Source organism: Etheostoma cragini, chromosome 22, assembly GCF_013103735.1.
Source record: "Etheostoma cragini isolate CJK2018 chromosome 22, CSU_Ecrag_1.0, whole genome shotgun sequence".
Classification (NCBI taxonomy): domain Eukaryota; kingdom Metazoa; phylum Chordata; class Actinopteri; order Perciformes; family Percidae; genus Etheostoma; species Etheostoma cragini.
Window position 1 is genome coordinate 18,712,795 of NC_048428.1, and position 12,720 is coordinate 18,725,514.

A 12,720-nucleotide genomic window follows, 5' to 3' on the forward strand; every position below is an offset into this window, starting at 1 on the left:
TTGGAAAATGGCTGCAATGAAACAAAGAGTGAAAAATTTAAAGGGGTCTGAATACTTTCCGTACCCACTGTAAGTATAAGTTAATATGAGACTTCATCCTTCAGTCTGACTTAGTCAAATAGAGTGGAAGAAACATCTTCAATTTCCTATTAGTGTTTCCTTTCCTTTATGAGCTACACTTAAGGGATGTTGACCAAAAAAAAGACAAACATTTATAATAAAAAGAAAAAGATATCCGATTAATTTGACTGACTCAGACTGCTGAGGCCTCATATTAATTAATCCCTTGTGTATTCTGTCTACTGTCAAGTAAGTGTTATATTTGTTACCATTCTCCACCATGTCCCGAACAGCCTTGGCCAGCTCTATCAGTATTGAGGTGCCAACAGCGGCTTTGGCAAAACCGTCACCCCAGGCGTCTCTCTGAGCTCCCAGTACAACGTATTGATCTGCAGATTCAAAAACAGACACCAAAACATCATCTCAGATGTAAAATGAAAAAAAATAATGACACTGTTAAAGGGAGAAGGGAAAAAATACATTTTTTTTTTTTTATTAATGTACCAGGATCAGTGAATCCTTTTATGACTCCAAACACATTGTGGATCTCTCGGTTGACCAGCACGTTGTTCACCTCAACCGTGATGTTCTCGCTGCCTCCCAGGCTGTAAGCCACTGAAGGGAGGTCGCCTTTAAAACCGCTGCTTGCATCTGGTACAGGGCCGCCAACTTTCCTGGAGGGGATCAAAGAGTTTACTGCTGTTTTTTAAAAAACTTTCTTAAACTAATTTATTTACAGCATAAGTCAACTTTCAGGTTGGTGAAAAGAAAAAAATACTCAAAAAAAAGAATTAATGCTGAGGCCACAGTGGAGTCTTTGGAGTAAACGATAATATCACAAAGAGAAATCGACAGTAGAGGCTTCTACAGGCGGTAAAATAGAGAAGATTAATTCCCATTTTGTTTTTTTCTAATTGTTATATTTCAAGAGAGAAATTAAAACAGAAATAGAGAAACTAAAATATATATATTTTTTAAAAGCAAGCCCTGTGTGTGTGTGTGTGTTTGCAATTGTGTCCATACTTTAGAAGAGCTAAAGCCATCTTGGCGGTGATAGTCTGGGCTGGGATTTTAGGGAGGCCGGACGACTGCGTTGGGGGAAACTGGGTGTGGTTGAAGGAGGGGAATCCAGGGGTGTAGGGGTCGCCTGAACCCAAATGGACCTGAAAGGGGGACACATAAAATCAATTCCCAATACCATGCTGTACCAAGTGGTTCCGAGACAAAATTTTACAGACAGCATGGTTCAATAGCTTTTAACAACATGCTAGAAACTAGGTGCGTGCAAACTTACGTGTCCGTAGAGTGCCGTGTCTGCTACATATGTATAATCTTGAGGGTCAGGGTAGATTAGAACAGCAGAGGCCCCCTTTGTGGCGGCATTATCAACCTGAGAAAATTAAAACAGGAACATGAAGAAATAGTTGAAAGTTCCTAAAAAACCTTTCCAAAAAATTAACACATGGCATACTATATATAGGGGTCAAATCAGCCCTCACCTGCTCTGCAAAGCTGATCTTTCCAGCTCGGAGCAGCAACACATTGTCTCTCAGTTCAATGTTCTTTTTCTGCAGGACATCTAGATCCTCCTGGCGACCGTAGTTGCCATACACCAGCTTGCCCTAGGAACACAAGCACAAGTCAGATAGGACGCTACAGTGGACAGCTGAAAGCCAAAAGCAACAGATCCCAATTTATTGGGCCTTTAATTCTTTTAACATTTAAACAAGAGACAAACATTTTCAAGTTTTCACGATAAAATTGGGACTGTATAAACTCACCTGAACTTCCCCAGGAGCACTGTAAGCCAGATACCCAGTAGGCTTAAAGATATCTGAACCAAAAAGGACACGGTTTGGACGGTTGCTGCAGATAAGAGGACAATAGCCTGTTACGATAGGTACATCTCATAACCGTTCTTTAATTTAATAGCTCTTCGACTCCTTTGTCCTCGCTTCAACCGAAAGTTGTTCTGTCCCTCCTTCGTGAAGGCCGACTTAAAGCAGTTACTTCTGCCCCAAGGAGTGATCACCAAGGAGCCATGAGCGAGAATACACAAGTAGTCTTACCGGAAGCCATGCAACTTAAGAGTCGCTAACTCTCTATGTGACGTTTCAGAGGAAAGGATGTCTCCTCCCTCTAAAAGCACATTTCCTCGTTGCCTCTCTCGTCCAAGGACTTCCTCTCCCGTACCCAATTAAAGGGTTGTAAGATGCACCTAATGTTATCAATTTGTTCGTATGTAAAATGTCTGTAAATTCCTTATTATTTGTTTTCTACAATTTCATTAAACCCCTCAATTATCGCATTGTAGATCGGGAGGATTAAAAGACCAACATGCGACATACAGCACCCCTCAAAGCCCAACAAAAACAATCTAAATACTTAGATTTATGTAGGTGAAAACACGTTTGTCAATAGAGGACATATAACACTAAAAACAAAACGGAGAGGTTAAAAAACTGTACTGTACTGTTCTTTGTACTGTACGTCTAAATCAAAGTAATGAAAAAAGACTTGAATTATCTTCCCATCCTAATGTCAAACTGTGACATTTTAAAGAAATATCATATAAAATGTTATTAAATTTTTTATTATTATATATTAACAGTAAATAATGTGTCATCAACCTGTCCGGCGTCTGCAGCTGAACGTAGTGGATGTCAGTCCAGGGCTCCATCTCCGCTTCCTTGAATTGGTCAAGGATGCGGTTCGCCAGACTCCGGTCTTCCACACTTCCTGCTGAACGCCTGGGCAGGTCAAAGTCCCTGCGGAGAAACAAAATCACCTTTGTCTCAGTTCAGGCTTCTGAAACAACCCTTTCATGCATAGCTCAAAACACTTCAGAGGAAGAAGGCCTGCAGATGACTCATGACACAGACTGTGCTTGTTTTAAATGACAACCCTCGTTTTTACATCACGAGAAGCACTCTTCCAAAATAACAGACACTGCCAGCAATGAGGTGGCTGACCTCATTTCATGGCATATTGTTAGTTTTCAACTCTGATCTGCAGAACAACAGTGATAGAAAGTTACTACGTACATTTACTTAAGTTCTGTAACAATCTGAGCCAGCCACTAGCAAAAGAATTGACGATGCAGATTTGCCCTTTATACCTTAATACTGGGTCATTTTGTAAAGAGTTTTGTTCAAGTCAGTCACTTAGACAAACACATGTAAATATAGAGGCCATGTTGAAAGATACCCTTTAAAAGTAGTATTTTAAAAGGAGAAGTTCAACTTTCTGCCACTTTATACTTCTGAGGGAAAGAGTATTTTTTACTTCACTACATTTATTTAATGACTGAAGTTACTTTGCAGATTCAGATTAAGAATACGAAACGTAGTAAACTATTAAATTACTGTATTCACAAGTTAAGCTACCCAGCAGTATGTATGTATGTATGTATGTATGTATGTATGTATGTATAGTCATAATTGGCTCCACCTTTATCAGGTGACACACACACACACACAATGTAATGATTTATGGTGTTGATAACATGTCCTAGCGTTCTGCACTTTACAAAGGAAAGAAAAAAGATTTTACATTTCTGTTCATATTTCTTAGTTCTGACATGGGAGTTTTTATTAAAACAGCTAAAATAATCAGCAAGTCAGAGCAATGAAATAGTTACAGTTACTGACATTATTGTTATGACAGAGAAATCTTTATTATGACAGAGGAAGCGGTTACCCAACTAACAACCTATGTGGAAGGGATGGGGCTAAATACACAAGTACTTCTTCCCAATACTTTTCCAAAATAAGTGTTTGTTACGCATGTATCTCTATGCTTTCTATTTTGTGTAATTTTTTTTATGATCATTTTGTGTTTTCTTTTACATGTTCAAAATAAATTCCAACCAGTCAAATTGAATTTCAAACATGTTCTGATATTTGAGTGTATATGGCAGCTGGTGGGCGTGAGGGATGATGGTGGGACAAATGAGAGACCTGTTTGGCTGCGGGTGCTCCTTTGGGTCAGTGTCATCCATTAAAGTCATGGAACTTATATTATCTTATTATTTTCACTCACAAACTCAAACACATCGTAACCATCCTCTGTCTCGTTTGTTTCTCAGACTGTCTGCAGGGTTATTAAAAATAGAAAGTGCTCTGATCCCTCTCATCCAGTTAATTCATATATGGGTTATTCCTTTCCCTCTGACAGAAAGCGGAAGGCTACTGAGACCAAAACAGTACCTGGCTGGCACAAATCATTACCACTGTAACATCTATGGATTTATTTGTATTGTTTGTAATTGGGATCAGTTACACTTTAAGGAGTTAACCGGTTTGTTTGATTGTTGGGGGTTTGTATGTTTGTGTTCACTAATGGCTTCGCCTTCTGTATAACGACCTGAAAAGATCTGCACATGAACAATGTACCTCAGAGTTTTGTCAAATGCGCGGCTGGTGAGTTTCTGTGTGAGGAGTTGGTACAGCGGAACCTCTGGAGCTGGTACTACAACAGGTGGGGTAGCAGCAGGTGGTGTAGCTGTCTTTCCTTCCGGCTCGGAGCCACAGTTTACCGACTCCTCTCGAGTTTCATGGTGACAGAGGTATCCAAGCAAGTAGCCTGGAAGACAAATACAGCAATGACCTAATTAAGGCACTTGTACAGAGACATTTAATTCATTTTCCATTTTGACTGTAAAGCTAAATACATTACAACTTCTTTGTAGGCCTCAACTAGATTTTATGAGTGTTATTGGTATACAATGGTGTCCAGTTGTGTAGACTTTTTTTTCTTTTTCTTTTAAGTATGCCATTTGTTTGTGGCAATTCTTCCAATCATCAAAATCAATCTTTTTTTTTATAGCAGCAAACAGTAAAGGACAACAACTTAATGGAACCAGCTTCTCAAATGTAAAACTATTCATTTGTTTCCAAAGGGCTGGGCGATAAGAAAATCTGTCACCACAATATTGTTGACCAAATATCGATATTGCAAAGTTATTGTAGGTTTGACAATTTGTTCTTTCACAATGAGATTTTAGATAAATAATTATACAGAAAAAAAAAAAAAAAATTCCAGCTATATGCCAACTATGTTTACATGAATGCACAACAGTGTTTTAATAGAGATTTGCTGAGAAAATTGAGTAGTTTGTGCTTTAAACATATTGCAATATATTACCTTTTTTCCCAATTTGAAATGATGTCCCCAAAAGCAAATTTTGTCAAAAATTGGATTGTCGAGCAGACAAACACATATATAATAAAGGAACAATCCTTTCGGAAACTTGGAAAAGTATAGATTTTTTTTCCCCCACCCCAAGCAACTGTGTCACAGTGTCTGGATATGATTTCACTGAAAGATGTATCACATTATCACCCAGCCCTGGGTTTCCCCAGGTATATATCATGTTATATATTGTGTCATTTGGATAATAGATAAAGAAGTAGGGGCATGTTAATGATGAGCGTGGCGTACCGGTGACAAATATCAGCAGAGTCCCCAGGGCCAGGTAGCAAACAGTACTCCGTTTGCGATGAGGAGGTGCTGGCCTGAAGCTCGGAGATCCCCCGGCCTGGTCCGCGGCCTCTGTGGCGCCGTCCGACAGTTTGACCTCAACGTGGGTTTCTCCGTCATCTGCCGGCTGCAGAGTGAACCTGCTGTACCGCTCACTTTTGATCTAGAGAGGGAGAAAGACCAGAGAAGATAAGAGTGAAAACTATGAGAGCCATGTGGTCCATCCTGATCCGACAGAATGGGAGCACGGGTAGCCAAGTGGTTACAAAGGTCTAATCATATGTTATATCAGACAACGCAAAATGGAGCAAAACACATTGTTTTATTAACCCATTTACTATATACAAAATTAGAACATTTAAAAAAAGTAAAACATCTATTTTGAATGGAAGTAACAAGCACTCACCATGCTGTTGAACGCAGACCTCACTCGATCCATTGTTGCTTTAAAGAAGAAAAAAAAACTGGGTATAGAAAAGAAAATATGAAGTTCTGATTGGCAAAGTAGAAACACAAATGCAAAGATGGAAATACCAAAGGAAACAGAGTGGGAGGGAGAGGATGTGTGGTGAATCTGGTTTTCTAACAGAGTTTCTATTCTGATGAATACGAAAGGTTGCAGAGGTTTTCTCTGCCTGTAAAAGGCTGACCGTTATTCACTGAAACCAGCATTAAAAACAGGATCACACACACACACACACACACACACACACACACACACACACACACACACACACACACACACACACACACACACACACACACACACACACACACACACACACACACACACACACGCACACGCACACGCACGCACACACGCACGCACACACGCACGCACACACACACACGCACGCACACACACGCACGCACGCACACACACGCACGCACGCACACACACGCACACACACGCACACACGACCTTCAGGTACTGTTTACACATCACTACAGGGATTTCTTTGTTTTATTCCTAAACATGTCACACGCAGACGACACTGAGGCGTCGGTCAAAGCTTAATAAGAAGCGTTGGTTCCAACAGACAAAAATACCTGGGTGTTTCCAGGAAGTGCTCTAACTGACACCAACCCAACGTGTTTCCAAGTGAGTCTTCTTCCTTGTGGGTAGGGCCAGAAGTAATCTACCAAGCTTACCGTTAATTCTAACCACTTCTTCATTCCTGTGATAAAGCAGGAAATAGCTACTGATCTATCCATAATAATATGAAATACATATTTAATGCAATCATTAACTGATGAAAACATCAAAATGACAAAAGGGGCTTAGTGTCCATATTGAAACTAAAATTAACTCAAAGTATTACAGCGAAGCCAGTAAAAGCTCAGTTAGGCCTCTCCACAGGATCTAACCACTTCCTTGTGTTTTAATCATGATCTTACAGACATATCCACCATGCTAATATTAGCTTGCTATTAGCTATGAGACGGCCTATACAAGAGTTACAGTACAGTAATACACCAAATACGTTTGAAGTCATTTAGACGCAGTGTCACCATGGGCCTCAACGTTCTCAATGAATCTGATGATGGTTTTCTCAATTAATATATTTGATCTATAAAATGTCAGAAAAAACAGATAAATCGATAATCAAAACGGAAGCACATTTCCTGGAAATCAACGCAATTATGTCATCTCCAGACACAACTGTTTAAAAAGCATATTTTAGAAATCCTCTAACATTTATGTTGCATGTTTTTAACTCTCAATGAGTACATAGTACACTACAAAGCTATATTGTGCAGAATATTACAATATTGTCAGTGATATTATCGCGTTTGCATCATGTCAAAATGTGCTAAGGGAGGGACCAGGGACAAATCACAAACAAGGCTTTCATATTAAAAACAATATATGCATATCTTCTCGATTAATAACTGTAATATAAATGTACAAACGAAACATTATGATACAGTCGAGTACCTATTGAGTAGCGTTAAGCTAGTTAGCTGCACGTTGGTACCATATCTTTACGGTTGAGGGGGAAGACTCGCGTAAAAGGCAATGCAGCTCAACAACTGTCTAACTATATAATATATAAACGAATCAATGTCAATGTCAGTAATCTCACCTTACTGCTAGTCAAACACCACGCGTTCTCTGTTGCTAGCAACCTGCTTCCTTCCTCCCATAGATATGGCTCTCATCCTCAGTCGCGTCCTGATAAGGGTCATGGCACTTCCGCCTTACGTCATCTGCAATCTGCGCCAATCAGTCACGTACACAGTCTTAAATGTAACACCGTGGCTGTGTTAAGAGAACACCCACTTTAAGTATCTTTCTCCATCACCCTGGGTTACAGTCTACGGTAAAGTCCTCCTACAGCACATTTACTCACTCCAAGTAGGCCTACTGTATTCAATATTGAGGTATTGTTCTCTTTATTACACTAGATTTATTTAATTTAACAAGTTATTTTGAAGAATAGGATATTACAATAAAAACATGTGGTGGAAGAAGTATTCAGATCATTTACTTATGTGCTTGACATATTGATTCTTATGTACTTAAGATATCCTGTGCTAATACCACACTATAGAAAAATACCCCACAAGTGCATGTAACCTTATGAAATTAGTAGTAGAAGTACTCATTCTGCAGAAACAAATAAATAAGATAAAATAATGATGATAATAATAATAAATATCCCTGTCAGTGTTTTAGTACTGTATATGATGTTTTTAGATTAAATTGTTTGTGCATTAACGCTGATGCTGCATATTTTTTCAAATTGAATGATTGTACTACTGATGAATGATTGTATTACTGATTTAACTCCCCCACCACTCCTTATGTATACTGCTAACTTGGCCAGCCAGTGATGGAATGTCAGCGTACATTCATTGAAGCATGATATATAGTATAACCAGGCCAAAAATCTGTGTTTCACTGCCCTCTCTGTTTAAAGTCTACATACGTATTTTTAATTAACAGATCACTAGTTTCTGATAAGTGAGGTTAGTGATGTAAGATGTCTTTACTATTGCTGCTTTCATGGGGTGAGGAAAATACTGGGATAACTCTTGCAAATGTCTAATGAATAACAGAGAAATTACAGTGAGACCACAGCTGCAGAGAAATCGTATCATATGGTTTTAGACACCATGATAACAAATATTTTTAAGGAGTGATCATTTTTGCTGCATCGAACAGGCAGAACAGGGAATTAAGAACAACTAAGAAAACCTGTAAGAGCAAAAACACAATGAAAAATCTATCAAATTAAAGCACATAACTTTCATTTGATTGGATAAACGTGTTTTTGAAGTCTCGTGGATTTACTGGAAAATTACTAAAAACACCCGTAGGAAGTAGAAAATACAGATGTTACTTGAAATCAATTAACACAATAGTCCATTGTATGCATGGAGAACTCCAAAAACCTGTTAACCTTGACGTTGCTGGCATTCCTAAGCACAGACATGCAGTCTGTCCAGTGGGTGGAGTTGAAGACAACAATCACATAAGAGCTGTTGATGCTTCTTTTGGCTTCATGTCTAAATTGATGATATACTGTGCACTTCTTTTTGACAAACAATAATAAACTGTTGAAATCAGCACCACCAAGAGATATGTTAAAGGATGTGTTTAAAGTTGTTCTCAGATGTATTATTATAGGCTATGCGTGAAGGAGACATTGCTACAGTACAACCGCTCTTTATCAATAATCCACTCAGATGGCAAATGATACACCGGTAAGACTGTAACTGCAGAAAAGGAGACTTACAGTAATATGACACTGCACTCTGCCTTGTCAGCACAGATGGCTTCTCACCAGTAAACTGTCAGTGCAAAGCACTTCGATGTAGCATAATAAAATGTGGGAAATGTGGGGATTTGAGTCAGTTCCTGTAACTAAGGGACTCTATAAAAATTACTATTCCGTGGTTGTGTACACGTGCCTTTAGTTATAAGTCATACATTAAAAAGGTGCAGTTTGTCATATGCAGCGGACAACAATCTGTAACACGGCTTTACACTGTTTTACGCCAAATATGTCAGGCTATTGGCAAGGGGGACAAGTCTTTATTTATTAAAATGGGACTTAATAATAATTCCGGATCATATCGTCACTACTTGTTTAATTATGGCCAAGAAACAGTTATTAAATTGCATTCATTGAATGAATCCTGTAGTAACCATGATGATAGTTACTAGGAATTGAAAATTATCTTTTTGAAGAACCTTTTCTAACCGCCAACAGTCACTTTCCCTTTATTTGTCACTTTGACTGAAATACAGTAGAGTTAAGTCTATAATATGATGTAAAAAAGTATTATTTTTTTTACATATACAACTTGAAATCAGGGGTTTGATAAGAAATAATATTCCAATTTCTTTCTAAGTCAGGAGAAGAGTAAGTAAGTAAGTAAGTAAGTAAAGATTATTTATAAAGAGCTTTTCTCAGATAAAAATCACAAAGTGCTGTGCAAAAGAGTAAGTAAAAACAAAACAAGCAGTATAAAATGTATATAAATATATAAAATTAAAATGACGCTAGCAAAAAAAACATCAACCAAAAGCCTTCTTAAACAGACATGTTTTCAGATCATTTTTAAAAGAGACGACAGTGTCTGCAAGACGCAATGGGAGCAACAGACTGAAATGATATGTCCCCTCGGGTCTTATAACGGGTCTTAGGGACTGCAAGTAGGTTCTGGCCAGAAGACCGAAGAATGCGGTCAGGGGAATACGGCTTCAAAAGGTCCAGGATGTAATGTGGGGCCTGACCGTTTAAGGCCCCACATTACGTTTTTAACAGACTTAATCTGATAAGCTATCTATGGACACAGAGAGGGTACCGGTAACCAATCGTTTTCATACAATCACTAACATAACTTTCAGATGCCATCAAAAACAAATAAGCTTAAAGGAGGAATATAGAAAACAGTGTCAGCACTGCTGAGGCTTCTCACTGGGTGTTTTCACATGTACAGTAGGTGGCACAATTGAATTGGGCCTTCAGCACATCATGTAATAGCAACACCGTCCCAGATGGTGTCACCTTAGTGCTTTGTGTTAAAATTACCTCTCATCTCTGGAGACATTAACCTCTATCTCTGGATGAGGAAACAATCAATCTACTCTGAGGCCAACTGCACACATAGAAGCATAGATGGCATCAATGTGGGAGAAGATATGTTACCCATAATGCCACATCTTTTACGTTTCAGGCATTTTCTTTACATTTCAAAGTGGGCTCTTGTGACTGAATAGGAGGTTTACTCTAATAATCAGGAGCATGGCAGGTATATGGATTAGTTAGCTTTGGTGAGATCAACCCTGTGACATTTTGGTGACTCACGAGGCTTCACAATATGGTCACAAGTAACAATTATAATACGATCATTCTAAATGCTAAAACCTACTGCAACAGTAGCACAATTGGAGAAAAGACAAAAAGTAAGTGAACACAGTAATTAATTATATATAGTACAGGACATGTATGTCAAGTTTGCTAACATTAGCCACCATAAGCTACAGGTCATACCAGAAATACAGGATCGTTACTCATACCATCATAATAGGCTAAGTTTAGCCTAGACACCAGCCATTTCCTGGCAGCAGAAAAAAGAACTGGTTTTAGTGGTAGGCATGAGCAATTTAGATTAAAATATAATAATGGATAATGCAAAACTCTTTGATTCTTGATGTTATACATAATTATTATATTCCTTTGAGACAATGGCTAATATAGTAGTTTACACGTAGTGTTTTAATTGTGCTTGCTCGAGAGGCATCTACGCAATGTCAAGTGCGCAGTGTGGGAATACTATACTGCGCATGCCCAAAGGTGTCTGACTGTTGTCGAGCTGAATCTGATTGGCTGGTTGTCGTCATTGGCTCTAAATGTTTCAGATAACAGCTGGCTATACTGAACAGTGTCGATTAACTGTTATCATCTACAGCATACATTTGAAAGTATGTCTTATAAAGACCGACCTAAAGATAAAACACTTCAGTGCCCACCAGCCGCGGAATATTGTTAAAACAATCCTCTGGTTAAAATCTAATTAAACATGGAGCGGTTCTCCAAAACAAAATGGCTAACTGCTAGCTATGTGTTACGGGAGGAATGGTAGCTTTCTGTGTACGTGCTTTCAGGATGCCAATCTTTCTGAGAGGATTACCAAACATGAAAGCATGCAGGACAATACGGTAAAGTTGGCCAAACATAGCTAAATTATGTCAAATAGTAAAATTGTGTCATTTTCTGGGTTCGCAGTAACGTTAGCTAGCTAGCTAGTTGCCCTAACATTAGCATTTTTTTCTAAATCTAGCCCCAAAACCCCACTGGTATATCTTCTCATCTAGCTAATTACTGCATAGCCCTATTTTAACTCAACTATTTTTTAAGGAACGTTTATTTATGAAGATATCAGTGTTGCCTTGTGTGAAACATGTTTTTATTTTGGGTACACTATAGCTGAAAATGATGGTACATTTGAGGGCTTTTACACACTTTCACACCACATTTTTACTGACTTTAAACAATATAGCCCCTGTTCAACTCTAGCTAGCCAAGACAGTTAATGCAGTATAAGCTAGATAGGCTATTTACAAAATCTGTTCACAAAATCTAGGTCAGGCAAGTATCTGTCTTGCGTCACAGCCTACCTGAGACCACAGACCGTTATAATACACAGTCTATGCCTGAGACGCATTCTCCGGTCATACAAATGCCATTTCTATGAGCTGTTTATCCTATCAGCTCTTCATCATTGTTCGTAACAGCTTGTTCTGTCACTTTACTCCACCCAAGTAACAACTAATTGTGAAAACTAATCTATATTCCCCCATCTCTTTTCTCTCTCTCCACTATCGCAGCATCATTTAATCGCCCTCTTTCCGCTGCTGCCAGCACATTCATTCTCCCCTGCACGTTAAATCCAGAAAGGACACTGGTGTGTGTGTATGTGTGTGTGTGTGTGTGTGAGTGAGAGTGAGTGAGTGATAAGGTTTCTGTTCATTATACATTTAAACAATGTCTACCTGAAGGACAGACTCCCTTAACAGTGCATTGTTTGGAAAATACTGTCAAGACTTCGCGAGATTTGGGATACACAGGTTCAAGGCTTTGAGACTAGGCTCGTTCGAGATGAACAGCGCCTCGCCTGTAAAGTGGACGAGAGCAGGCGGCAGCAGCGGGGGCGGGGACAGAA

General features: G+C 38.9%; 1 protein-coding gene across 1 annotated transcript in view; it reads right to left on the bottom strand.

Annotated features, from left to right (window-relative positions):
- The window catches only part of tfr1b (transferrin receptor 1b), a 13,309-nt gene extending 5,664 nt beyond the window's left edge, over positions 1-7,645 (bottom strand). The window contains exons 1-11 of the mRNA XM_034861617.1: positions 7,629-7,645; positions 5,948-6,005; positions 5,503-5,704; positions 4,455-4,644; positions 2,691-2,828; positions 1,842-1,926; positions 1,560-1,682; positions 1,355-1,450; positions 1,084-1,223; positions 565-734; positions 330-449 (exon numbers count right to left, since the gene is read on the bottom strand). Coding sequence (XP_034717508.1) covers positions 330-449; positions 565-734; positions 1,084-1,223; positions 1,355-1,450; positions 1,560-1,682; positions 1,842-1,926; positions 2,691-2,828; positions 4,455-4,644; positions 5,503-5,704; positions 5,948-5,980 — 1,297 coding nt within the window. The 5' untranslated portion in view covers positions 5,981-6,005; positions 7,629-7,645. The remainder of the gene's footprint in view (positions 1-329; positions 450-564; positions 735-1,083; positions 1,224-1,354; positions 1,451-1,559; positions 1,683-1,841; positions 1,927-2,690; positions 2,829-4,454; positions 4,645-5,502; positions 5,705-5,947; positions 6,006-7,628) is intronic.
- Positions 7,646-12,720: the final 5,075 nt, after the last annotated feature.